This window comes from Stegastes partitus, unplaced genomic scaffold, assembly GCF_000690725.1.
Source record: "Stegastes partitus isolate 25-593 unplaced genomic scaffold, Stegastes_partitus-1.0.2 Scaffold681, whole genome shotgun sequence".
Taxonomy (NCBI): domain Eukaryota; kingdom Metazoa; phylum Chordata; class Actinopteri; family Pomacentridae; genus Stegastes; species Stegastes partitus.
The window spans coordinates 69,818-97,328 of NW_007578412.1; the positions used below are offsets into that span (position 1 = coordinate 69,818).

The 27,511-nt window shown below is 41.3% G+C and overlaps 1 protein-coding gene across 1 annotated transcript in view; it reads left to right on the forward strand.

The window, feature by feature from the left end:
- tspoap1 (TSPO associated protein 1) overlaps positions 1-27,511 on the forward strand; it is a 77,154-nt gene that overhangs the window by 8,652 nt on the left and 40,991 nt on the right. Inside the window, exons 3-5 of the mRNA XM_008290546.1 lie at positions 2,229-2,495; positions 25,494-25,601; positions 26,367-26,495. Of these exons, the coding sequence (XP_008288768.1) occupies positions 2,229-2,495; positions 25,494-25,601; positions 26,367-26,495 (504 nt within the window). The remainder of the gene's footprint in view (positions 1-2,228; positions 2,496-25,493; positions 25,602-26,366; positions 26,496-27,511) is intronic.

Genomic DNA, 27,511 nt, shown 5'->3' on the forward strand with positions numbered 1-27,511 from the left:
GACCTTCTTGCTGCGAGGCAACAGTGCTACCAACTGCACCACCTTGCAGCCCAACTGGAAGCCAGTGAATGTTAATTAACTCATATAATTAACATGAAATGAACTCAGTGGGCATCATTTTCTGTCCTGACACAGCTGCTTTGGATCACATGCTTCTCCACTGCTTTTGTCACGGATGCTCCAATGTTGTAGATCATCAGCCACTAGTCCACAGTGACGCTATCTTAGTGCGTGTTAGTTTGGCAATTAAAATAGAGCTCTGGTCAGTAAGCATTAAATGCCACAGAGGACTTACTCATGGTGGCTCTTTATTTGCTAAACTCCCACAATGCTTGCCAACACAGAACTAGTTCTAGCAACCGCCTCCTCAGGTCACAACAGTATTAAACAGGAAGAGGCTCTACAGGGACGTAACCAGGTAGTGTAGCTAATGTACTATACATTTTATGACACGCATGTCCTTCTACTACTTTAGAGGTTAATAGATTTTTAATGGGTTCAATTATGAACAGCACTTAATCGATTAACTGATAATCATTGACATCCCTAATTCAAGCTATATAGAATAGCAGCATCGCTTAATGACAGACGCTGTAACTTTAATATGGTGTTATCTTTGCACATGTGTTAAAATAAGCAACTTGCACAGAGATGTGAAAAACTGTGAGCCTTTGTTCTTTCAAGCAACCAACAGTTTGTCAAGGTTGAGGGATGATTCAAAAAGATGCATTTTCAAATAACAAAAAAAAATTCCCCTGGTATGCTTTCAGGTTGTTGCCTGTTATGAGGATTTGTTAAGGCACCTTGCTCATTCTAATGTAGTTAGCTGTAGTACCTGATAGGACCTCCTAAAGTAGACAAGGCTAAATGATAAGTACAAGTGGTGCTGAGTTGTAGCACTGATTTTTTTCAACATCAGACCTGCTGCCATAAATGTTATTTTAATATCCAAGTCCGAGGCAAAATGGCTTAAATATAGGTATCTGGTTAGAGATCCTATTCAGTTCTCAAGTGCACAACTGCAGTAAAACATTGTACTAAGTGTGGACAGGACACACTTGTTCCTCTGCCTGCCTCCTGCAGCCTCCCTCTGTTGCAGTGTCTACTGCCTCTTGAACAATCAATAGGCAGCCAACATCATTCCAGCGTCATCTCCATGGAAACGAGCACTAGTCCCTGTAATGATTGGGCCCCGTCTCAAAGCCAGCCTTTTTGTGATAGGACGAGGGAAGCGGTCCTCCCTGCCCCCCTCCTCTCAGCGACACTCGCCGTCTTACACACATTTTTCCCTTCGTCCTCTTTCTTCACCTTTATGGCGCTGCAACCGAGATGGGATTAAGCAGCCCTGTCGAGTCTCGTTGCATCTGGAAGAAATGCTTTTTCACACAGCGGCATCAATGAGGAGAGACTCGCAGCTGAGGAGTCAACATGCCACCCACATCTCAGCCTCACTGAGAGAACGGGGACTGGAGTGGAGACCTGTTAGGTAGACCGTCCTCGGGTGTTTTCCTCCATTGCACGTCTCGTCTTGTTTGCTATTTCAGTTGGGCCTACATGGACTGTTTCAACGTTACGGAGCGTAAGAAGTGTGTCTTCCTTTTTCTATGTATGATCAACCCCCCGTCAGGTGACTGAGCAGCAACGCAAGAAGAAAAAGGCTATGTCAGTGTAGTGAGCAGTACTCTGGATCTGAACGCTGCTCTGTGAGGGGTACTCATCATAGTGTGCTCAAGAATGCTATCATGCACTGACACTCGTTGACTTGCCTTCCCAAGTCTAGGCCGAAAATATGTAAAATCCCTTTGGAGCTGATTGCCCTCATTTTGGAAAACGTCATTGCGCAGAGAGAGGGGAAGTACTTCACAACTCCTGGTTCATGTGTAACTGCTTTTCACTGAGCCTCGACAACCTGCACCGGTGTTGTTTTTTGTCAGCTTTACACGGATTTACAGAATCATAAGGCTTGTTGTTTGCTTGCTGACAGCCATGGCAGTGGCAGTCCTTCGCTTGGTTTTGGACTCTTCACCTTAGCTGTGGAAACACAATTTTTTCCTGCTTGAGCTGTTGGAGACAGAAAGACGGTAACATCTTTATCATTTTGAAATCAACCCGCAACAGCTGATCAGTGTAATTCTCCTCCAGCAAATGAAAAGCATGCGATGGCTTGGACTTGGCCGGGCACCTCAGTTGGTCATATCGATCCCCTCTGCTGTGTTTGACTTTGACAGAGAGTGATGTATGACCTGTGCACTCGGCCTGAGCAGCCCGAGCCTGCACCGGCACACGCAGACATGGAGAGCCGAGAGGAGGTGGAAGCTGTCGGGCCACAACAGCAGGAGTTGAGGGGGTCGGGGGAGCAGGATAATAAGCAGCACGGGCTCTTGGACAAGGCAGTCGCAACCACTGCTAATATCACTCCAACGTCACTGCTAGGGAAGAGGCACCACTCGCTTTACGCCAACCTCAGTGGTTATGAAGTGGAGGGGATACGAAAGGTGAGTCTGGAACATTTGCTGTGTTTTCCTGCATCGTTCGTGATGGTTGACAGCATGAAAATATTTGGGGCCTGCAGAGAGACATCCTGTACTCCCACTAACATTAGAGAGAAACGCATACAGTACAGCGTCGTATAGAGTCACGAGGCTTTGGGAAAAAAAACACAAACTTTTTGATAGGAGACTACTCAAATTATTGTTGTGGTTCTGTGAATCTGAACTTTGCAAGCTGTAATATGTTGACTGGTTCTTCATATTCTTTGAAATACGTAGTGCAGACTAGCTGAAAGTAAAGGATTGTGTGTGCAAGTATAAATGTTGTAAGAGTCAAGCCTTTATATTGGATTACAGTGATTATATGTACATGCATTATATGTCTTGATAAGTTAACTGGAACAATAGTCTCGTTTCCATATTATTGTCAAGGGAATTTGAAGTGTCACAGGCTGTCGTGTCTTCAGAAGGTGGCAGTGTAGCCTACATGATACATGGCTGTGCCAGACCAAGGAGAAGAAGAAGAAAACAAATCATTTGCCAAAAGAAGAAGAAACAAACAAAGCTTCAGGGATTGTTTTTAGTTGGTAATATTTTAGGAATTGATTATTGTATGTGATATTAGCATTTTTTCTATCATCTGTATTGTCAACTTTTTTTTAAAGTCAAAGTCAAAGTTAATTTATTGTCACTCAAACCCTCATAAAGAAAACACACAGTTGAAAAAATATACATACTGAAAAATATTTCAGATAAACACATAATAAGCTGGAAAATATACAATTTAAACATAAAACAGGCTAGAAAATATACAATCTAAACATATAATAGGCTAAACAAATGTGCTGTAAACATAGCTTATACCTGATTCCTCATCTCGTAAATTAATTTTAAAATGTTCTGTTTTTGGCTCTGATACAGCCGCCTCTCTTCATCTGTGGTCATGAATTTTTGGTTTTGAGCAATCAGCACTATCTAATTAGTTCCATGTCACAAGCAAAACCAAAGAAGCAGCTGATCAGTAGATTTTTTTGAATAGTAAACTGATCAAAAGGGGAGCCTTCAAGGTGAAGTATGTGACTCTAATCCAACACTCCTTTTGTCAAGTTCATGGCTTTAAAGATGGCAGCGGAAGCAAGGGGAGGATAAATCTGTCACATGCTATGCTAACTAGCTAAATCTTCCTCCACGTTTAAGGTGCTGTCAGACAGCGACTGTTTCCAAGTGTGTCTGTCGATTAGAGATGCTGAGATTCTATTGCTTTAATTATGTATAGTCAGAATTATTGGATAATTGATTTATTGCTGTTAATAATTTAACCGATTCAGAAATATTGTAATTGATACGGCAGAAGAAAAGGGTGTTTCTATCTCCCATTAAGCACATTGACTCTTAAAAAAAAAAATAAAAAAAATAAATAAAAAAACCTAAAGTGCACCTAAAAATGTCTCTTTTGCGTGAAATCAGATTTTTTTATTTTTTTATTTTTCTTTTTATTTCTAAGTTTACATTAACTTTTTCTAATGCAATACCTCAGAATGCTCATAACTAACATTATGGAGACATGGTTAGTGAGAAAGGGGGTTAGCAGGGATTATGCTGACCTACAGAGACCTCGTAGCTAATTGTCACACCTCTGTGTGTCCTCTTAGTGAACACAAGATCCACTTAAAGCCATTTGAAAATCAATATTACCACCATGACATTTTCAGGCACTGGTAGATACTCACAAGCCTGTACATTGAGATCAGTGTTTGTGAGCAATTCTTACTGCATCCAACAAAAACAAAATACTTCTCTGAAATGTACAAACAATCAATGAAATAGTCCAGTATATTACAACACTTGAAACATGTGAAATGATTAATTGTGAGTGCTTTAACTGGTCTGAACAGTTAGCAGATACTAGTTAAAGGTTGTAAATAAAGCCCTGGTGCTCCAGGCAAAACAATGCCTCCGTACTCGACTGTGGGGAGCAACACGTGCAGACAGCTGAATCAACCTGGGCCACGTGGAGCTGCTGCTAACTAACCTGCTGCACCATTTGCCTTTTTTATTTAGTTTTGGGATGTGTTGTGTTTTAGTGTCAGTTTGCTGATTACCTTATTTGAATCATACAGCGGATTGCCTGGAAAGAAAAATTCAGATAATTGTGATCGGAGCTTGTGGACCGTATTTTTTACAGCATTTTTCACCACCAGTTCTTCCATAAACCATGAGCCCCTTCTCCTTTGTTTGATGCTTTGAATGCATCCTTAGATGTGACAGGATTTCATCATCTAAGCAAGGTAGTAATCTCTGTGCCCGCTGCGTTCCCCTCCCCCCCACACTTCATTACCCAATCACCACGATCACAGTTTAGCAAAAAACCCCTAATGAATTGTCAACACACAACCTGGGAGAAGATCTGAGGCCGCAGACGCTGAGAAGGGAGCATTAAGTGATGCATTAGAAATGATTATTTGGCCATTTCATCGTGGGGGTTGGCAGCATTTTTCAGCAGGGGGCTGTCCCTCTCAGATAGCTCTTTATAACTGCACCATTAGTTGCAGTGAAGGTACCACGATTTTCCTTTTGTTTTCTTATCACCAGTTCCACCCATAATTGATGAGTGTGTCCGGGGTGTGTGTGTGTGTTTGTGTGGTAAGAAGCAAATTTTATAAAAACGTAATGAAACGTAGTCCTGCAAAGCAAGAGTAAAGTATTGATGTAAAACCAGAGCAGGTATTACACAGCAGGCGTCGACAAACAGAACAGAAAGTGGCTGAAACTGTAGCTGGACCATGACGTCATGTTCAGCAGAGCCCTGCATCAGTTGGCTGTGATATAAATGGACTGTATGGAAAGAGTAGTTTTATTTTTCCTATCAGATCCGCAAGATCCAGTGTGGCCTGGCTGAACAATCAGAAAGTTATACCATATTCATTTTACATTTTATAAGTTTATACCATTAAAGGATTATTTAGTTGATTAGCCAAAACACACACAATAGCACGACTAAAGAGGTGTCTTCCATAGAAATATCAACTCTTTTTATTTTATTTTAATTATTTTAGATTTGTTTTGGTAATTGGGCTTCTATTACTCAAGCATTTTTGTTTTTCAGTGGTCAGAAATAGCAGAAAACACGGCATAAAGGTAACACACACTCATTGGCTTCACTGTTCACAGATTGGTGTGTGACTTTGTGTTCATGTCACACCATCTGGTATTGGTTCAGCTTCATAGTAACACCAGAGATCTCATTTCTTGTTTCCTCCCAAGCTTCTGTTCATTGATTGGAGGAAGACCTTGATGGCCAAATAAAACATTAAATAGTACTGCTGTAAATCTTTAACATCTTGTCTGTCTTTAGATATTCATTCCATGAAACACGCTGTACAAATGTGTTATTTAAACATGACAGAAAATACATTATCCTTAGAGGGCAGATTGATTAGACGGGTGAGTTCTTTCCACTTGATGGAAGACAGAAGCCGCTGAAGGCTAACAGCCTTGTTGACTGTGTGCTCCTCTCTCATCCACTCTCCTTAACACCTGTCTCGGTACCATATGGCCGCCTGTCTGATTGTTGGGTTTGCACAGTGTGGGTTCCAAATGGAGCTTCACAGAAATGATATACAAAATCCCATTTCTCCCATCACTCCACTGAAGATAGGTTGACCTTGCATTTAGCTGGGACCCCCCTGCGATTATGAAGCCGAGGCCAGGCTGACAGATTGAGTACTACTGAAGGAGGTTTTCTGTTCAGTGTTGTATACGTGTACAGTACAACAGTGGTCCGAGCTGTCAATAAAACAATGTTGTTCTGGAGTCCTGTCTGGAGGAATAGTGTACTGTTTGACTGCATAGCATGTGGAACAGGTATGCAGTCATGTTGGAGCTCTGACAACAAGCTGAAACTACTCTTTGTTTATATGTGGGATGCCTTTGTTCACATAAGAAATACCATAAACTCACTCGGCGGCGTTACCTGCTTTGTAAAACAATCCAAACCCAACAGCGTGTGTCACTTAGTTTGTTGTCAGCTCTGGTTTCATGGCCGGTAAATATAGCCGCTGGCACCTTGTCAACATGTCATTTCCCTGCTGTGGATAAAATGGCATAACTGATGCTCAGCAAAAAAAATCTAGAGAGCTGTTTTACGCCCCTCACAGCAGCTTAGTAACAACTGCAGTCACGTTTCTGCGGGTAAGAGGCAGCGCTGAAGGCCGGGCTTTCAGGTTCTTTGATCGTTTCCGTTCGTCTCGCCAATCAAATCAAGTCGAGGTCGTTAGAATGTTGTGACCATGTAAAAAAAATGTGTCTGGAGTTGTTTAGTCCATGTTTGTGTGAGTTTTCTCCCATTAAACAAGCACGTGCTAGTCAGGAAGGCTGCGCATCACCCACAGAAGGTGAGTGTTAGAAATGGATGTCTGTGTTTGGTCAGACTTTTATGGCAGGACGGGATGACTGCTTTACCAAACGTTTCATCAATGATTAATAGTTAAACAACTGAATTTCAATCTTTTAGTTGTTACTTGAAAAGACAAAAAACAAAGGTTAAGTTTGCATTTTATTGTGCTGGTTTTATAATCTTGAAGGGTGAAAGTAAAGGTGTTAAGATATGAGGATGTTTACGTCTGCTAGATGTCCTTCCAGCCTCTCAAGTCAGTAAGAATTTGACTCAGGTGCCAGGTAACACCCAAGTAGATAATTGTCGTCGAGCTCAAACTTACTTCTGCCCACTCACTGCCTCAGAAAGAGCAGCTGTCTCTCAGTACACCAGGTTTATTTACTTCCTAGAGCTGCTTCTGCTAACTCTGAACTGCTGCTGGCTGTAAGAGTGAACACAACAGTTTAGTGCAACCTAAACTCAGCTGCTGTTTACATCTGCTTGCTTCCGTCAACACTCAAACTCACTCACGCAGTCAAATTCCTAATGAGCTGTTCTCATTTGCATGCTGAGCTGTTGGACAACAGAGCGACTTTAAAATAGCGGCTGAAGTGCTGCTCATTAAGACTGCATGTTAACGAGCAGTCACTTCATAGCTATGTCCCAAGATGCTGCTCTGCACCACTAAAGTACTGGTTTTAAAGATGCAACATCGTCTGCCAAACCCAGAGTTAAACATGACTGTACCATGAACTTGGCAATATTTACATGTCAAATGAGTACTCGAAGAGAAAGCTGAAAGCGATATAAAGAGATAGTTTACTTCCTGGATAGGGTGGATACAGCAGCATCTGATTGGTGTTCGGAGCGAAAAAGCCCATTTAAATAGCCTTAAAACCAGGGCCCATTTAGTGATGGTAAAAGGAAAAATCTTTGCAGTATTTTAAAGTGAAAAACTAGAAGCCACACTGGGAACATGTGAGACTGTCATTTTGTTGGAAAGTGCACAATATGAGACCTTTAAAGTAACCGATGCATCAGAATACTGATGTCATGGGTGAGTCGTAGGTGGTGAGGTGCTGTGCACTCACCTTTCTTTGTGTGTTTGAGCTGATCTGCTGCTAAATGCAGACGGGTGGGTGTTTCACTGACACCAGCACTGCAGGTCATCGCCGACCCACTTTGCACCCAGGGGAGACCTGAAAGTGGAGCGGTGTGTCTAGGAGACCTGATTATATAAAAAACTTTGCCTATAATTTCCTGAAATGAGTCACAAATCTCAATGAGGATATGTTCAAGCCATTTGGTTCGAGTCTTCGAATTATGATTCACCCACTTAGTGTTCTGCTTTCAGTGAAGCACACAATGACGAGCATCAGATGTGTTAGACAGGGATAGGGTTGATTAAAGGAGTGATTCGCTTGGTTTTGTTTTTAGTGGCATGATGGTTATGGATACGATTATTTCTTCTCAGATTAATGAACCTTAGTATAGTACCAGCTCTAATGGTGGCTACTGTAGTTGTGTGTAGTATTATATTAGCAATGATGATGAGGGATGAAATGTGAGTGTGCTTGGTTGTCTGTCTCTAAGTGTAGCCCTGTGATAGACTGGTTACCTGTCCAGGTGAACCTGCCTTTACCCTGAGTCAACTGGGATAGACTCCAGCCCCCTGCGACCCTAGTAAGGATTAAGTGGTGTATAGATAATGGATGGATGGATGGATTAGGGATGAACTTGATTTTCTACGCAGTTCTGTACTTGCAGGTCATTCATGATGGAAGAACACTTTGTGATTTGAGCATAGATATGTTCATGAGGTCCTGTCTGTTTTTTGACATCTCAAAGTTCCTGGACATCCGGATTAAATGTTTATGTACTGTATGTTTACAGCCTATAATTTTGTCTTCTTGATCATTTACATTGTGAATCTACTGGGCAGCTTTTCTGTGTTTGTAATCTATAGCATGTCTATCTGTTTTGGAAGAATGGCTGCCACTACTAAACTCTTTTTTCTATCTATGAATATAAATAATAATGTGATCAGGACTGCAGGATAAATGTTAAAAGAAAAGTTATTTTTTAATTAACCATACATAAGGCGAAAACAAACAGAGGCATTTCAACAGTTTTGTCATGGAATTTTTCCAGGTTTTGACATCCAGATTTAGATTTTTACTACGAATGCATAATGGTTCTAAATGTTGGATATAGCTCTCCTTTATTACTAATAACTAGTATTGGTATATGCCTTGGAAAAAACCACATTAGCCATGTGGTAGTATTGATGTTGATGTGTTTTTAGTGTCATTGTCACTAAATATATTCAAAAATTGCACCATTTTTCTCCTGTTAAACTGCTTTTGCCAGAGATTTTCCTGACTTGATAATATATGGACACACATTAATGCACATTTGCGGTGTTTCTGGAAAACAGTGAAAAAATGTTAAGTTTCCGAATCAGAAGTCACATGTTTTGTCTGATGGAAAGCCTCAGCTATAATCATTTTACAATCATAGAGCACAGGGGAAAAGCTTCAAACCTCACACTGAAGAAGCTGAAACCAAAAAATTAATCAATTAACACAATAGGCCACGATGAATGTTTCCAACAGTCAAAAAGCTTCTCAATCATTGCAGCTTATAGTCATGGTACTTGTTCTTTTGTTTCATCGAACTATTCAGAAAAGATCATAGCATCTGCGTAGGACTTATTCCTGTTGCTGATTTTTGCCTCACAGTCCTCGTTATATGTGAATATGTGTGTGCATGTGTTATTGTGCATTTTATTGGGCAGCCATGTAATGACTTGTAAATAATTGATAAAGAAGTGTGAGGCTAGTCTCTAGAGTGCTGGTCTCTCACCGTCTCCCAGCCCAAACATGTCTGTCTGTCTGTCTGGCATCTTAAGAGGAGCTCAGTGAAACGGCGTGGCAGTCAGGCGTCGTGTCCACTGTCACTTTCACTTGAAGTGTGACTGCATATCACTTCCACAGAAAGTACTGCGTGTAGGATATACAGACTATCCTGTAGATCAAATCCTCAGACATGTACTCGTCTCACTGGTGCAGTGATTTGCTGCAGCAAAGGCTGGAAATGAAAACACCATCATTTATGTAATATTGGAAGTGCTCTTTAACACTGCAGCTGCTTTACATCCTCCATCAGCTAAGAACATCATTTACATAACTCTCACTTGGCAGGAGCAGGAACTGCTTATCCGTCTTTTTCCATCACATTCGCACCCCGAGTCTTAGTCAGCCGGTGGGTGTCCTTAAAGCACCCATTTACTGCTTTCAAGCTATCACTGTAATTCTTGCTAATAAAATTAAGATAAATCTAATTTATTGTGAGACGAGCGGTGTGCATTTTTCTATAGTTACACAGTATGAAATGCTCCTTAAAGGCTTTAGTTTATACCTAACAGTTGGTGTCTGGCCGTCCCTCCTCTGGCCTACACCCAGACTGCTACGTATTTGGCGTCCTCCAAGAGCTCTTTCCTGTCTGTGACATTTCTGCGTTATTTGGTCGCGCTCCCAAACTGCTGCCGAGATGAAACCAGTGATTACCTGTGTCCCCCCTCACAATGGGAAACACGTTTTGCCTGGAGGATGAAAGGGAGTCTCATTTTGTCGACCCAGCGCTTGTCATGAAAGGTCACTTAGGCCTTTCATTACTGGTGTGCCCCTACCAGATGGGATTTTTTTTTTTTTCCACTGTGACTTGTAAAGGTTTGCTGCGAAGCGTTAAAATGATGTTTAGACGTTCCAATGTGGTTGTCACAGACTTAATGACTTGTCTTGATATGTTGACCTTCTGCTGTCCTGTCCTGGACAGTGTGTGTGTCTGTTAATGGTTCTGCCATCTGGAAACTCAACTCTGAGTCTGATCCACCCCACGTTCTTCTAAAAATGCTGTAAACTGTATCTGCCTCATGGCCAAGCTTACATCTACATTGTAATATCACTTGGTCTGATATAGAGAGATGTATGGTTTTTAAAGGTCAGCCTATTATAGCCCTGCTTTTAACTGTTTTTTAAACCTTGGTAGTGTGTCTGTATTGATGGGGACAGTGGAGCGAGAGGAAATATGGGATAAGAGATCAGAGGAGTGACATGCTGCAAATGGTCTGACTGGCTGGGATTCAAACTCATGGCTCAGGAAGTTAGCGTCTAAGTGGTATGCGCCCAACCACTCAGTTATTGGGTCGCTCCTTGGCTGTTGCTTTTCAAAGAGATGCTACCTCATTTAATGTGCAGAAGAGCAGTGTTGTGTTAACGCCTCGTGTCAAGGACAGGCCAATCAATATTATCTCACCAACGGAGAGGACAAACAGTGTTCAAGCATGTTGGCACCTGACCTGGGATACAGGAATGGGATTTCCTAGTGTTCACTAAAAATATGTTTCTGTGCTAGAAGCATCCTGGGGAATTTTCCAGTTCCTCATCAGTGAGCTCTTGGTGATGAGGTGCCACCTGGGGAGAGCTGCAGCGATGACAGTGACGGAGTAGGACGGGGCATTTTTGGCAACTTCAGGAGCGGCGACAAGGTCCTTGTGGGGCTGCTTGGAAGCATTTTTTCAATTAATTTTATGCACTTCCACTTCTGGCTGAGTGCGCTGCAGGTCAGGGCAATCTGGAGAATGAAACCGGCTGAATGCTGTCCTCGTATTTGTCATTTGCTCAGTTTGATTATTTGCATCAGAGCCTGAACTGACAAAGGCAGTTTAATCTCAGTGCCTTTTAGTAGAATACAGAGATGTGGTCTCATGTGGTTTGAGTGTGGTCTCTTTTTGATATTGATTCACTAAACACAATAGCATGTGAACAAAGCACGACACAAATCAGTCTGTGTGTCTGGATAAACGGTCAATATGAGAGTCAGTATGTCATTTATGATACCACTGTAGAGCATTAGCAGAGCCACATAGAGGAAGATGTGCCTACACTTAAACACGTCTCCCCTACACTTAATAAAGCCTCTTAGCAATATTATGATGACTGATTAGGTTTTAAATGTTAAAGTAGACTCCATAAAGCCATTTCTGCAAATTTCCTCGCATTAGTTGCTGCCGGTGTGATACCAGGGGGGTCGTATGCATATGCAATTTTCGTTGACAAGATGAAGGGTTATGTTCGTTTGAAGCCCTCAGTGTTGAGCCTGTGGAGGGTTGGGGAGGGGGAACGCAAATCATCTCTGCTACATTCTGTCTCCCTTCTATCCATTTTCTGCTGACACTGCACTAAATGCAATCATTTGGTGACCCCTCCTTCTGTTCATGTTTTGCCTTTTTGAAATAGCCAGATGTTCTCTGCATGTCTGACACCTTATTAAGCCGATACAGGCTTAGAGGACTTTGACATTTTTATTCGCGGACAATGAGGCAGCCATGCTAGTATGGATTTTAATTACTGTGTGTGTGGGGGGAGCAGTGTTGTAATTGCTCTGTGAGGAAGAAGCCAGAGACAGCCCCAAGTCAGGATACAGACTGGATGCTGCACATACCATGCACTATGGATGATAGGATGTTGTAACTATTACTTCCATGTTGATTTCTTCACTTGCATCAAGCTTGAAATCACTATCCTAGGATGTAAACTAGTCAGCTAAAACCATATGAAGGTTTTCTGCCGAACGTATGTACACATCTTGTACTTATGAGAGGGAAGAGGCAAGAATCTCCAGACGGTGCATTTTATTTTTTGCACAACCAAAGGTCTGTAGTATGAGGGGTGGTAGAGGTAGATTGGAGGACGCCTGGGGGGGGGGAGTAAAGGGGTGCCTTGTGTCGGCTCTTTGTTCTCGCTGTATGAGAGACCCCCTAATCTGTCACCGTCAGGTACCCCCGGGAGATGAGTCGTGATAAATACAGGAGGGGATTTGAGAGGACACTTAAGAGGGCTTCTTCATGACTTATATATGAGTGCAGGGAGGGTGCCGCAGTAAATGAAACACCTCAGGCCACAAACAGCTTTATGGTTCTTTTCATATGTTGTTTTTTTTAAAAGAGCAAGTTCTCTGCTTTGTTGAGCACCCTTTCTTTTCCTTTACCAGAGCAAAGTTTTGCAGTGCTGTTGAGCGTTTGCTATTGTCTTTTTGTGTCCTATGGATAAGTTAAAAATTAAATCAAGTATACTGGTAGTAATAAGAGGATGGATATATATATATATAGATATAAGAGGAAAATAATATATACTGGGCTGCCGCTATAGCTCACTGGTTGAGCTGGCGGCCCATGTACTGGGGGTATAGTCCCTGATGCAGCACTCGTGGGTTTGAATCCAGCCCATGGCCATTTGCTGCCATTCTTCTCCCCTCTCCACTGTCTCTCTCTCTCTCTAGTATCCTGTCAAATAAAGGCAAAAAGGCCAAAAAAATGACTTTAAAAAAATGATAATATATACAAATATATCTGAGCATTCTTTGCACTTTCAGATGTATGTATAGAAAAGCAGTGCCGTGTTGTAATAGAGATAAACAACAAACACAAACTGTGCATAGCAGATACCGTGCATGTCATGAGCAGTTCATGAAACCTCATTAGTAAACCACTGATAAGGTGGAATACAGGGAGTCATTGATTTGACTCTAAGTCGCAGCGCTCCGCTGATATTGTGAAGTCCATTAGTATCCACTCGAGTGGAAGGGCTGCCATCTCCAGTCTTTATGGGATATAATTGTTTTTCTGTTTCTCGCCTCTGCTGGTAATTAAAGCTGTGTTCAGTAGTCATTTCTCCAGTCGTGTGGTATTGGAGGGCTGGGTCCGTGGGTGGAGGCTTTTTCCTCTTCCAATATTGCTGGAAGCACACACGGCCTGGATTAATTAAGGCACATTTCCAGATTCAGCAGACTGCCTCCTCGATGCCAATGAATGAAACTCAGCAGCGAGCACATGCAGGCTGAAAATGAATCTGCAGTTTTCTAAAGAGCCAGACTCAAAATGTAGAAGAACTATAACCCAACTGCAGAGTCAGTCACAGTTTTTCCATTTGAGAAACTGAAGGGCTCTTTTTAATATTCCACTATCTCTAAGAAAGCTGCCAGCTCTGGTCCAGAGACATTAAATATTAGGAATGATTACCACATCGCTTCGATACTGTGTTAAGCTTTCTCTAAGTGTGCAGGCAGCAAACCTGAATTAGGGCAGTATATATGTATAACTCTTGTTCATTCAGTGGCTGGTGTATGTTGTGTTTTTTCCATCAATCTGAGCCACCTATCAGCTCTGTGCTTTTTCAGTGGGAATGGCAAAAGAGCACTGGAAACCACACAAACCAGTCTTTAAAGTAATCTTTCTATTTTTTTATAAAGTCTACAGTTACCAAAGTGTGGATGTTTGGCAGCAGTAGAGCCACTGATTGCATGGTTACAATAAAAACTAGGGCTGGGCGATGAAATAATATCGATATGCCTCGTTTGACAGAATGTTCCATAGTTGCACATAAAAGCATCACATGCACACCAGAATGAAAGCACATAACCGCCTTCCTGACTCATAAACAGCCGATCATACATCGATAATGGAGGCTCCACGCACTCCTTCATGGCTTCATCAGCTTCCTTGTAATCCTGTCACCATCGCCCACAGACCTCCCCTGTTGGAGGCAGCGGCGCTTACAAGACAGACATCACTGTCTGAGAACACCCACAAACCTGTCTTCCCCACCACCTCCACCAAAGCAACGCACTCCCAGCGGCCTGCCCCGAGGGCTGACAGGCTTGACTTCGGGGGGCATGTGCAGGATCTCCTGTCTGGTGATTCCTGGTCCTCGCCAGCCACTCAGAACCTTAACCTGTGTGCTCTGTGGCAGCTTCACCCTGATCATCCTCTGAGTGCATCTGGGTTTAACTTGCTTTCTTCATTTATTGTATAAATCAATTTTATCATTGCTCTGTTAGCATAATGTTATTACTGGTTATCCCTCATAAATAACCTAAAGTGGCAAAAATCTAAATGAGCTGGTTCAATTAAAATGACACATTTTTATTCTCTTTATTAAAAATGATTGATGTCGACTGGATTCAATCATTTTATTGTGATTTTTTTTTTTCTCAGCTGTATCACCCAGCCCTAATCCAAACAGTTTGTAATGTGATCACCAGCTTTCATTCTGCTGCTTCAGTTATCGTGTCCAACAAAGAGTTAACAATGGCAAAGCATGTGCGCCTATGTGCCCGTCTGTGTCTTTGTCTTGTAGACTCCTTGGAGGTTTGTAGTGGGGGATTTCTAGCTGTCAGCTAAAAATGCTGATGCTGGTGTTTCTGTGAAACCAGACATTTCCATACGGCTTACAAAAGCTCGCCATGGATCCCAGACAAAAGAACAATCTGGCTGTGCAACCTTATGAATATGTGAAGCATAAATCTCCTAATGGTTAATGATCTATTCCAATTTTTGTTCCTTGGGCCACCGAAGTCCTCGATTATGTCAAAAAACATGACGAAAATGACCATCTGCTACGTCTGCTCTTCTGTTTTCCACATTGGTTTTGAATTCATTGCTAATATTTCTTGTATTTGCATATTCAAGATAAAAGATATTTGTCAAACTGCAGCGTTAAATAATCTAATTTAACAGAAAAGAAACGCTCAGATGTTTTATTACACATCTTTTATTTAGTAATAGGGGAAATAGCATAAAATATAGAGTTAAACACAAAAAATGTGTTTTATCTACAGGTGCTGCTCATAAAACAAACACTTTAAAGCTGAGAGAATAGATGGTAAAAAAGTTTTGCCAATAAATCTGTCTTCATCTAACCCGCTCTGAATTTATCCTTTAACCTCACATATTTACAGCCTTTGCATGAGCTATTTCATAAGCTCCAAATAAAACTTGTCACACACTGAGAGTACATGCCAAGATTTATCATAATACACTTGGTCTGTCTGCAGTATTTTGTGTTGCAATTTAATCCTCAGAAAAAAAGGGATGCGTTTCAGAAACCCCCCCGTAGCCATTTTGACTGAGGGCCTTAGAGGCATATGAACCAGCAACTGACCCAGATAATCAGAAGGCAATTTAGCCGCCTGCTCTCTTTACAAAGCTCAGTCCTGCCAGTGTCAGCTTCTTGTTAGTAATAAAAGTAAAGCGAGTGGATGATTTATAACACGCCACTTGTGAAGTTTCCCTTTAATGTTACTTCAGGGCGACTGTGACTCAGGAGGCCGGCTGGTTTGCTAATCACAGAGTTGGAGGCTTGATCCAGTGTCCTTGAGCAAGAAGCTGAAGCACAAACTGTTCCTTGAGTTCAAGCACTTGCATGGTTCAGTTTGTGTGGGAATGAATAAAGGGGAGAGAGAAACTTAAAATGTGTGGTTGTTCAGCCCATCTGTAAAAACTTTTAGTGACAAACGGTTTGCTAAAGTTGTGTCTACTTGCAAGGTCAGTGGCATATGTTGCTGCTGGAAGCACCTGCTGTGTTGCCAAACTGTGACAGTTGCGTGATGGCAGCGTTTGCCCTTCCTTGGGTCTAGTTTTGAGCACAGGTAGAGTCACTTTCACGGCCCATTGCAGGGTTCAGATTGTCTGCTTTAGGTAATAGCCTTTGTCTCCCACATGTACGCATCCATTAGAGTATTAAAAAACTAAACATTTGTATCAGTGTTTGTGCTCCAGTACGGTTTCATTCACCTTTTCTGGCAGCACCTTCAGAGCGTTTTGGGATTTAAGCAGGTGTCAGGTGGCAGGGCTTTCTGTCTGTATATAGTTTTTTGATGAAGATGAATCAATATGATGAAAAAAAATAGAGCCATGGGGAGATGATTTGTCAAGTTACTTTTTCAGAGGCGGAGGTCAAGTTCCTAATCTTCACTTTAATTATAGAACAAGTTTAAATAGGCTGCTTCTAAAAGTTAAATACCCCCTGCTCTTCCTATGGGGACAGATTAAATACCCCCTGTTCTTCCTATGGGGACAGTACTTGACCTACAAGGTTCTGGTCGGCCCATCACAGTTCATGAGAGTTGTTGTCAGATAAAGGTAACCAACAATACAAAGAAAACACCATTAAAAATGTCTGACGTTTTAAAATTGTATTTACCAATTGCTCAGTAAGTAGTATATTAGGTATTAAAGATATCCCAGTAATATTTGTTTTCCTGCTGTAACTGTATGGGGATCTATGCAATCTTTTTTTTTTACCATAGATGATCTAGTCTGAAAGAAATGCTCCTGTAAAGATGGGATGATTTCAAAAATATACCTCTAATGTGGATGTGGGTCTGGTTTAAAAAAAAAAAATCACAAAACTTCCCACAAAGAGTTCAATAAGATATATGAATAATGCAAAAACAAATGATAAGGTATCATTTTTTTTAAATAAATGTATGAAATGTGTTACATTATTCACATTTTGTAGGTTGTAATGCACAATTTAAACCCACCAGTTCAATCAACACATTCATAATTTGTGTTGTTCATGTTGTGGTATTTATTAGGTTTCCTGGCTTAAATGTAATGACATCTGGTTCACATTTCTAGCCTTGATTAAAATCGTTTGTGTTACAAGCAACGGGCTCTGAAAGATATCCATGAAATACACTTTTTATTCAGTTTTTATTCAGTTTTATTCTGACAGTCGACACTAAAAGCCATGAAAAGGATTTAATTTTTTCATGCACCACATTTTGGATGCACAATAATTCGTTTAACAGCATTTACATTGAATTAGATTTTACTTTTGTAAGAAGCTATAATAATTATAAGCTTAACTAATTTACAGTTATATCCATTTTGGATGTTGTGCTTCAGTGAATTTGAAACGCAGGTTCTTAGACTAAATATTGGGTCGTCCTTATTTTTTCACACCTTTTATACATTTAAATAGTTCATTTCTTGGTGAAAAGTGGCTATTGGAATGGTATTCCTTAATGGGCAGGTTATTTTAGCCTTGAAAACTACATCACAGAACTGTTCTTTTTTATATGAATTAATGTAAAAGTCTTGTAGAATGTATTCCAATTAAAATGTTTTTACTTTGAAAATATCCCTGCCAGATTAAACCACCACCCATGGCTTGAAACTGTACAGACTTTAGATATTAGTTGGACATTTGTAATGCTTTTTGAACATTAAATTTAAAATAAAATTTAAAAAAACACCTCAATTTTACTCTGTACATTTGCATTTCTACGTAGCTTTATAAACACCCTGAAATTACTCTGTAATTTAGACAAAAATTCAGATTTTGACCCCATTCTGTATAAGTGGCAGTAATTTAACGAGCAGTAACCCAGTGGCTCTGATAAATGTGGGTTCTTCATCATAAATGTCAGCCTCTCCACAGTTTAGAAATGATCACCCCGGGGTGACTGACATGGAACGTCGACCAAGAAAAACGTGTTGAAGAAAAGCCGACGCCGGGGATACAGAGGTTTTTTTCCCAGTATAATATATCTCACATGACAGCAGCCACTAAAGGTGTTAAACCTTCACCCATCGTGCTTTCAGCAGCTGCAGTCTATTGACAGCTCACACAGCAGAACCCGTTGGTGACAGCAGTGGGTGGTTTTACCTGGAACTGTGTGATTTTCTCAAGGAACTTTATTTGTCATACCAGCTCACAGTCACACGTTTGTGGTACGAAATTAGTACTCACAGCCTAATAAATAATAATAAGTACAATAAAAACAAGAGCAGGTGCATAATGGATTAGTTCTGCCTAAATAAGTTATGGATGAAAAACATTGCATTTCCTCCCTTTCAAACTATTTAGTGAGCCCTTTTTAATACTGACAGCTATTACACAATTATAAATTCAGAATGTTGAAAAGTTAATACTGAGGGTACATAGTGATGCATTATACACCTCACAGGCTCTACATAGTACCAGTATGGTAGCTGTGTCAGTGTATAGTTCAAATGTATGATTAACAATCAGAAGCCTCTTTAGTTGTCTGCTTGTATTCACAATTACTGCAGACCGATTCAAACAGAGCACAGAGAAATGGCTCCATTAGGCCCGTCTGCCCTGCCCAGGGCTCAAGCTCTCCCGACAGACGTTTGTGTAGAGACCCCTGCCCTCCTGCCACTAAGTTGCATCTGCCTTGCCATACCGAGCCAGGCCCACGTGAAAACAGCACTGCTGGGAGAGAAGAGAGCTGCCTGAATGCTAATATGTACACTGGCCTTGGGTAGACCTCACCATCTGCAGCTCTTTTCTGTAGCGGCGAGGGAAGGAAGAGCTGGGTGGTTTGTAGTTTGCAAGAAGCCAGCATTACCTCATGTCTAAAGAAAAGCCTCCGGTGTATTTCAGTATGATTCCCAGGGAACAATTACACGACATGGATGCACTCCAACATCATTAGAATCAGAATGGAGGCAGGCGGAGGCTGAGTTCAGTCTGGCTGGCCTTCCTCTGAGGTGATTGATTGGGCTTTAGCATCGTCGTCCTGAGAGGAAGACCGGGACGCCGGGACCGGCTGACTCCTCTAACTGATGGCAAAATAACTCTCAAGGACACAAAGGTTCATCTGTGAGCTGGTGCTAACTCTCTTCGAGGCTTTGAAGAATGTTTTCAGTGTTGGTGCAGAGCCTCCTCCTGGTAGCCTGCCGACTTTATAGGCCACAGAGGGTGTTATGTTTTTTCCAATAACATCCCGTCAGCTTAAATCTGAAAAACTAATTAGGGTTGCAGCAGTTTATGGTAATTGTAGCTTTTCAGTGTTACATCAGTGACATTAGCTTGTTTTTTCCCCCCAATGTCACTGACCTGGTAGTACGCTGCATTATGAGGTCATGTAGTGAGAAACGACCATCAGTTCAGTCTTTATGAGTTTAGCTTTGAAGGTAGGAAGTAGCAGCTTTATTGATAAAGCACATTGTAAACACAAGCAGAAGTCAAAATGGGAAAAGAATATCATTACAATACCTGATTAATTGTGTTGGTGCATAAGTTTAGGATATAGTAGATGTGTTTCTTCTGTGTAATCTAGGAATTTCTGTGGTTTGGAGGTTAGTTCAGTTCTTTTTTTCTATTCTTTGTCAAACAGGTAGCTGCCTGATTGTATTTCTAAACCAAAGCTAATGTGGAAATGATGTGATTTCTTTGTAACAGCCAGCAGGGGGCGCCTCCTCTGGTTGATGTGTGATTGTATAGAAGTCTATAAAAAATGGAGACTGCTTCTAACTTGATTTGTTATCTCAGTAAATATTTTCCTAATAAGATTCTGGTCCCAATTACTAGTTCTAATTCTCCTTCAATACAGCATGATGTTTGTTCTGCCACATTTAGAGTAAAACATAGAATAAAACAGGGTATGTGTTAAGTTCTCAGTCAGGTCTACTCCTCAGGCTTCACGTCTGGTTTCAGAAGACCAAGTTAGCGACTGCCTAATTCCAGACTTCGTAGTCAACAAACCAGTGGGAGCCGTCACAGTCAGAACATCCATCATTTATACAGTCCACAGTCTGTAGAGCTATCAGGGCTTATCAGAGTTTACTGTGGAACTCATAAGTGAATACGTTGAGCTGCCTCCACTCGTATTGAAACTGTCTTGTGTTGTATATGCAGTAAAATTACTTAATTTGGTCCCCCAAAATTAATCTGTACCCTCTTCCAACAATTTTATTTTATGTCTTGCTTGTTTAACTTGTTTCTATTTACCGTAAACTTGGGACTATAAGCAGCTACTTTTTTCACACGCTTTGAACACTGCAGCCTAAACAATGATGCGGCTAATTAATGGATTTTTACGAATTTGCCTCGAGACAGACGTGGCATTGGGAGCGACAACGAAAGAGAGACTGAGGAAGTGGCTTATAGATAAGTGGCGCCTGTATATGTTCAAAACTTGTTTTCTTTTTAAAGTTAGCGGGTGCGGCTTATATTCAGATGCGCTCAATAGTCCAGAATTTACGGTGGTCATTTTTGTTTGTACGTTTTGTTGTTATCTTGTCCTTGTGAACTGACCTGTACTGAACAAGCTGACTTACAAACAGAACTCAGTGACCTGCTGCTCTCTCTTTGTGTGATTAAATGTTGGTTTATATCAGCAGATCAATCGAAAAGGCTTCAAGGCAGGAAGCAGCAGCCACATTGAAGTGCCCAGATAAAGAGGCCTCTTCAGGCTAAACCGTAGACTGTACCATTCTTGTTCTGCAGAAACCACTCTATGTCCTACCTTCTGGTCATGTCTTAGCTCTAAGCATCGTCAATATAATGTGAGCAATCATCATTTTATCTGGATACAGTCGCTTTTTTATGGTGTCTCATGTGAGCTGGTTGCTTTATGTCTTGCCTCTGCGGTATTCCACTTAATTCTCTCCTGCAAACCTTTAGCGTTACTATGATGTCATTTTGTTTGGAGTTGTTACGGAGCTTTCTGCATGCTTTTTAACACAAACCCGGATTCACACAGACCAAATTTGAATCAATATTTTTTTTCCCTGAAGCACTCTCTTATCACAGCATAAGAGATAAATCAACCCGAGACGCAGCGTTTCTGTGTCCCTGCAAAATCCATGTTTCATCAGCAAAGCAAATAGTCTGATAATGAAGTGCTGCAGAGATTTTTTTCTTTTTTTATGACACGCAATGCACTTTGGTGTGCAGTTCCTCTATGTGCCCAAATATATCATCTAAACAGGGGCAGGAATGAGAATCTCACACCGTATTATAGGGTTAGCAGATTTTCCTGTGGATGCGTTTGCGCTTGCTCTCTCCGATGACAACCTGACCACAGTTATTTCCTGCCTTTAGGTTCCATTTCTGCATGTGATCCTCACTAGAAAGGAAAATGCACAGAGCATGGATGGATGTATCACAAGAACTGCTTGTTTGTGATGTAGAAATAAAAGCATTAAATGTCAGAGGGATTCATTTCTGCAGCATCAGGAGTTAAGAATGACCCAGAGGCCGTTAGGCATAAGTAATGACCTTATTTTTTTTTTCTAAAATGTATTTTTTGGACTTTTTTTTTTTTTTTAGAGCAGTAGAGATAGACAGAAAAGAAGGGATAAGAATGGGGAGACACCTGCAGCAAAGGGTCGTGAGCGGGGAACTATAGCTCCTGTTTATGGGCCTGTTTTTGGCTTCTTTGTCCATCCCATTCGTATCAGGGTTAGCACATCATGTCTTGAACGCTTCGAGGGAATTCCTTCAAATTTGGTACCAACGTTCGCTTCAACTCCAGGATAAACTGATTAGAATGTGGCCATCAAAGGTCACTGGGACCTCACGTTTCTGACCATAACTCAAAAATTCACACCCTAATTGTGACAAAATTTGTGCAGTGGGACAAAACACTGATGAATCCTTCTTGTAAATCCAGCAGTGAAATGGTAGATTCTACCACCACCAATAAATGCTGATGCACTGAGAAAATATTACTGAATGTAAATACACTGAATGGCTGTTGCAGAAGAAATATAATGCAGAAATAGTTTTAAGAACAGGGTTTGCTTTCATGAAAATCTTATAACTTTATGTAATGTAGTGTATCAGCTTCAGTAGTTTCCTTGTAAATAAATTATTCGAGGCATATTCATGCTTGTTCAGAATAATGAGATGAAGCGTCTTTTATACTGTCTCAGCTCGTGCCAGGCTGTGCCTAAGGAGAGCGTTCAAGTTTAAGGAGAACATCGTTGCTGACTCAGTGCCTGTATTGATTATAAATGTCCATGAGGCATCTTTTTTGCCTGCAGTGACAAATAATGATCAGATCGTTGCTGTGACTGCAAGCTTGTAGCAACTCATTTAGACGGTGCTGGACATTTCCTAAAACATGCACTTATTTTGGGAAACTGCAGTGGGACCATCCATCACGTGTTTATAGCTAAATTGTCCACCAACGGTTACAATTATGCCACACATATGCCGTCTTTTTTATTCTCCTCACCATGTCATGTGTAAATTTCAGTCAAAATATTGCGTCTGCTGGTCTGCGTGGTCTCACACTGAAAACATATGGTCTCCCTGGCACTAGTTTGTAACCCATTGACTAGATAATCAGTCGGGATATCCAGTGTTACCTTCACGATAATCCTGAAGCATGAGCACACTGGAGCCTCAGCTGCTGCTTTAGGAAACAGCTGGTCATTAGTGTTGACTTCAATAACAGGTACAGTAGAATTAAAAGCCCCCCAGGGGGCCGTCAGATCGCCCATCATCTGCAGTTACCAAGACAACATCATAAAGATGATGGTCACATGACTTTCACACTGCACCGTGTCCTGGGGATGTTTAATCTCGTGTTGGTCTTTGTGCTGCTACAAAAGTGTCAGATTGACAGAGGGCTATTTTAGGTTCGTAATGAGATCCCAGGAGTGTTGCGTGAACACAATGGTGCACATCTGAACGGCTTCACTGGTGTTCCACATGTGGAGCCATCTGTGTGTTTCCTACTGAGATACGGTGGTCTACCACAGTTGAGTCTTCTTTTATCTGTCTGTGGATTGCAGTAGCTGTGGGTAGGGACATGTATGGCAAGCCCTGTTAACATTTAATAGCTGCATTTGACTTTCCGAACTTAACATTATAGATATCAACAACATAACAGTTGGAGATATCTACATTTCAGTTTTGACTTGTCACAATGATAGTTAGAGATATCTCAGTTTCCACTAGTTAAAACTGAATTACATTTAGGATGCGTGACGAGGCGAAGGGCGGTTTTCTTGAGGTCATTGCAGATATCTGTAACTCAGTTTTGACTCGTCGAAAGTGAGTTACAGATATCTCCAACTGTACAATTATGTTGTTGATATCTATAATGTTTGGGCTGCAAGGTGGAGCGGTGGTTAGCATCGTTGCCTCGCAGCAAGAAGGTCGTCGGTTCGCATCCTGGTGAGGACACCCGGGATCTTTCTGCGTGGAGTTTACATGTTCTCTCCGGGTTCTCCGGCTTCCTCCCACAGTCCAGAAACATGTTGAGGTTAGTTGGTGATTCTAAATTGTCCGTAGATGTGAATGTGAGTGTGCTTGGTTGTCTGTCTCTAAGTGTAGCCCTGTGATAGACTGGTGACCTGTCCAGGTGAACCTGCCTTCACCCTGAGTCAGCTGGGATAGACTCCAGCCCCCCATGACCCTAGTGAGGATTAAGCGGTGTACAGATGATGGATGGATGGATAAATATCTATAATGTTAATTCCAGAAACACAAATGTAGCTGTTAAATGCTAAAAGGGCTTGCCATAGAAACTGATGTGATTCGTTCTGGGAGGAATAAAGTTGTGGATATTTGAAGTTAAAATTGTGGATAGGAATAATGTCACTGTGGATATCTGAAATGTTTGTTTTGACTAGGAAGAATTGAATTGTATTAGATATCCAGAGTAGCTATTAAATGTTTACAGGGCTTGCCATAGACATACAGACTGTTTCCATCCAGTCAAGCCTGCCTCAGGTATCATCTAGCAGGGTTGCTTTGTCAATATCAAGTGCTTCTTCATCATATGTAAGCAGCTAAAGTCAGTCTAGTTGGCTGTGAAAGTGTTTCACTCTGAGGACAAACCATCCCTTCACCTACAGCTTTTTTGTTCATGCTGTCTGTCCATCTGCTCTCACTGCAGACATCAAATTCATGTGTGGCAGGTGTGTTCTCACCCTTTCTCTCTGAGGCTAATTTAGAGCATCTCTAACACAGAGGCAGAGTGGCATCACCTCCATTTAAACGATCAATCTGAGGTTCCCTCCACTTCAGGCTTCCTGCTAAACACCCATGACAGGCTTGATCACCACATTGACTATCTGCCACGTTGACCGCTGCTTTGTTCAATGCAGAGCTCAGAAGATAACAAGCTAATTTGTGTAACACCAACACCTTGTGACGTGTATTTATAACAGTGACTGCAATCATAAATTATACTTCAGGTTTGAAACACATCTTGTTGAAACAGTTATCACTACGCATTGCTGTAAAGTGCAGCTTGTGCACCTGAAGCCTGAGACAGATTTAAATTTCACCAGTTTACTGCATTTGACTTCCCTATTAGCATGTGTCAACCATGGAGTCGTCGTTAATGCATCGGTGAAGTGGAGCCGAAGTAAAGATTAACCTGTTCTCACAACTACGAACCAAGACGGCGCTGAAGTGGCTTCGGGACAATTGACTCAATGTTCTCGAGAGGGATCGCTATAATCAGAAATCTCTTAAGAGACTTCACAGTTAATTGGTGTTCTTGTTCAATTGACGGAGCATCTACAAGGGAGAAGCAAATTAGTTGTAGGAGCATGTCATCAGGTGGTGTAGATTAATAAAAAATGGAATCTAAAATTAAATATCCTATATAAAAAGATGAGCAAAAATGAAAAGTGTGTGAATACGTTCTGTGTGATCACATCTATTCATGTTGTCCTTGCCTCCTCTTCGTCTGTTTATCCATAATGCAGCGTTGGAGCAGGGCTCTCTTTCCTCTTATGCTGAGTCGCTGTGTTCTAATAGGTGTTCAGTGCCAGTTGTAGACTGAATGAGTTGTTCTAATGAAAAGCCTATTCAGTGGGCTGTCATTTGTCAGCCGCTATTAGACAGCACTATGTAAACACTGGCTGACAGCAGAGACGGTTCGCTGCTACTCAGAGATGAAATGAAAATCAATCTCTCTTTTTCTCCTATAAAGGAACACAGAGATGAAAACAAAATAAGACAGTAGCTGGTAAAGTCTTCATCTGTTCTTGCTCGTTTTTTCAGAATGGTACCGACTGTGGCTTCCTGGTGCGGCAGAACTCTGAACTCCTGCGAGCCCTGGACGAGTTGGAGAAGACTTGCACCACACTGAGGGAAGAGAATGGCCTGCTGGTAAGACTAAAAATAACAGAGTGTGTAGTCTTGACTGAAGGCTTTGTAGAAAGTAGGCCAGGTGCACAGACACACTGAACAAAAAGATGGAACGCCCTCTCGTTTGGGCTTCACATTCATCTATTCAGTTTAGAAAAGGACAAATATGTTTTGCCTTTCCCCGTGTATCACCTGAATTAGGGCTGTCACAATACACCAGTATCACATCACTATCATGCCATGTAACACTGATGTCATGCTGATAATACACATGTGATAATAAACCAGCGCTAGTAACTATCTGGTTGAAACTCCAACACAGAAACATACAGAACAGCTGTGGTTCCAGACTCTCATCACCTTCCTGTACTTGTATTTTAAATGTAATTCATTTGCCCAAAAAAGAGATCAAACAAAGTTAAAGATGAATTTGACTGATAGCGTTACTTCTTTCAAATGTTCTGTAGAGCCTGAATTCTTCTATCGGCTCTAATCAAAGATATAAAAAGCTCCAACATGACCAACCATCGATGAAATACATGATTGCTATACTATATAGTGAAAATCTGATATCGACATCCCTATCTGAAGGTCTGAAGGTCAACAGGTAGCACAGGTTAGATGATTTTAAACTAACAAGCCAGCTACTGGGTCCTCATTCAATCTATAAACATGCCCCCCCCCTCCCCAGAATAACCATCTGTGTGACTTTCTTGTTTGGCATTGCTGTGTTAGCATTTGCTGCAGGCCCCGTCTGATGATGATATTTGTTTCCCATGTGTTTAGCGGAAGAGCAGCGCCCCAGAGACGGAGGAGAAGGTCAGGCGGCTGAGGAGAAAGAACACAGAGCTGGCTGTTCTCGCCAAGAGGCTGGAGGAGAGGGCTCGGAAGCTGCAGGAGGCCAACCTCAAAGTGGTAAACTGCACAAATAGCATACTTTAAACGTTCTCACTGCAAGCTGCGTTTGCTCTCACTCTGTGCCGAATGCAGTGATGCTATGAGTGAGTCATTATCAGACATCACCGTCCAAATCATCACATTGTCATCTCATCTGGTAATGAGTTAGTAATAGAATCGTCAAGCGTGTGATGAATGGGAGCCTTGTTGTAAAATACCAGCTACCTAATGAATAATTTAATGCATCAATACAGTTGCTAAAAGAGCTCAGTTTTCAGTCCAGGAAGGCCCTTAAGATGCAGTATGTTCTCTTATAAGAATGCGAAAAAAAAAAGAGCAGCAATAAATATTTTCCTTTATAAAACCTTTCTTGGATGCAGTTTTTAAACCTGAAATGGTGGCAACACCTTAAAATAAACTTTTTTCTTGCACTGTGTTTTGCAACATAGCTCACTAGTTTATTTAACATCTGCACTGATACATAATCATAAATATGAACTTTTTGGGGGCCAGAATAAAGAAATAAACTGGTTGAATCCATGTGTATGCAGCAGTTTGATAAAGAACTGAAGGAAGAAAATATAGAGAAGACAAGCTGTTCAAACTGTTTTTTACTGAACCAGTGGCATACAAACCACTGAAACACACAGCATCAGCAAAATATGCCTGATGCCCAATGCCTACTTTCTAATGCTCTGTAGTCGGTTAAGATGCATTATTTTTAGGAAATGTTTTATAGACAGAATACAAATGTTTGTTCCATTCACTTCCACGACTCACAAATTAGCAGTAAAATGTTATTAATTAAGGTTAATAAATGTCTCTGAACAAATGTCATCTAGATTCTAATCCAACACAAATGTACCAGGAAGTCTTGGTACAACAGTCCAGTACAATTGTTGCCACGCTCACTGGCTGCTGTGTGTTCTGTGTGTACATGATCACCAGACTGAGAGACCGGCGGTGGTGCAGCCCGCTCTCATTAATCTGGTGCTGCTTACTGGATACATGCATGTACTGTAGATCTGATGAAA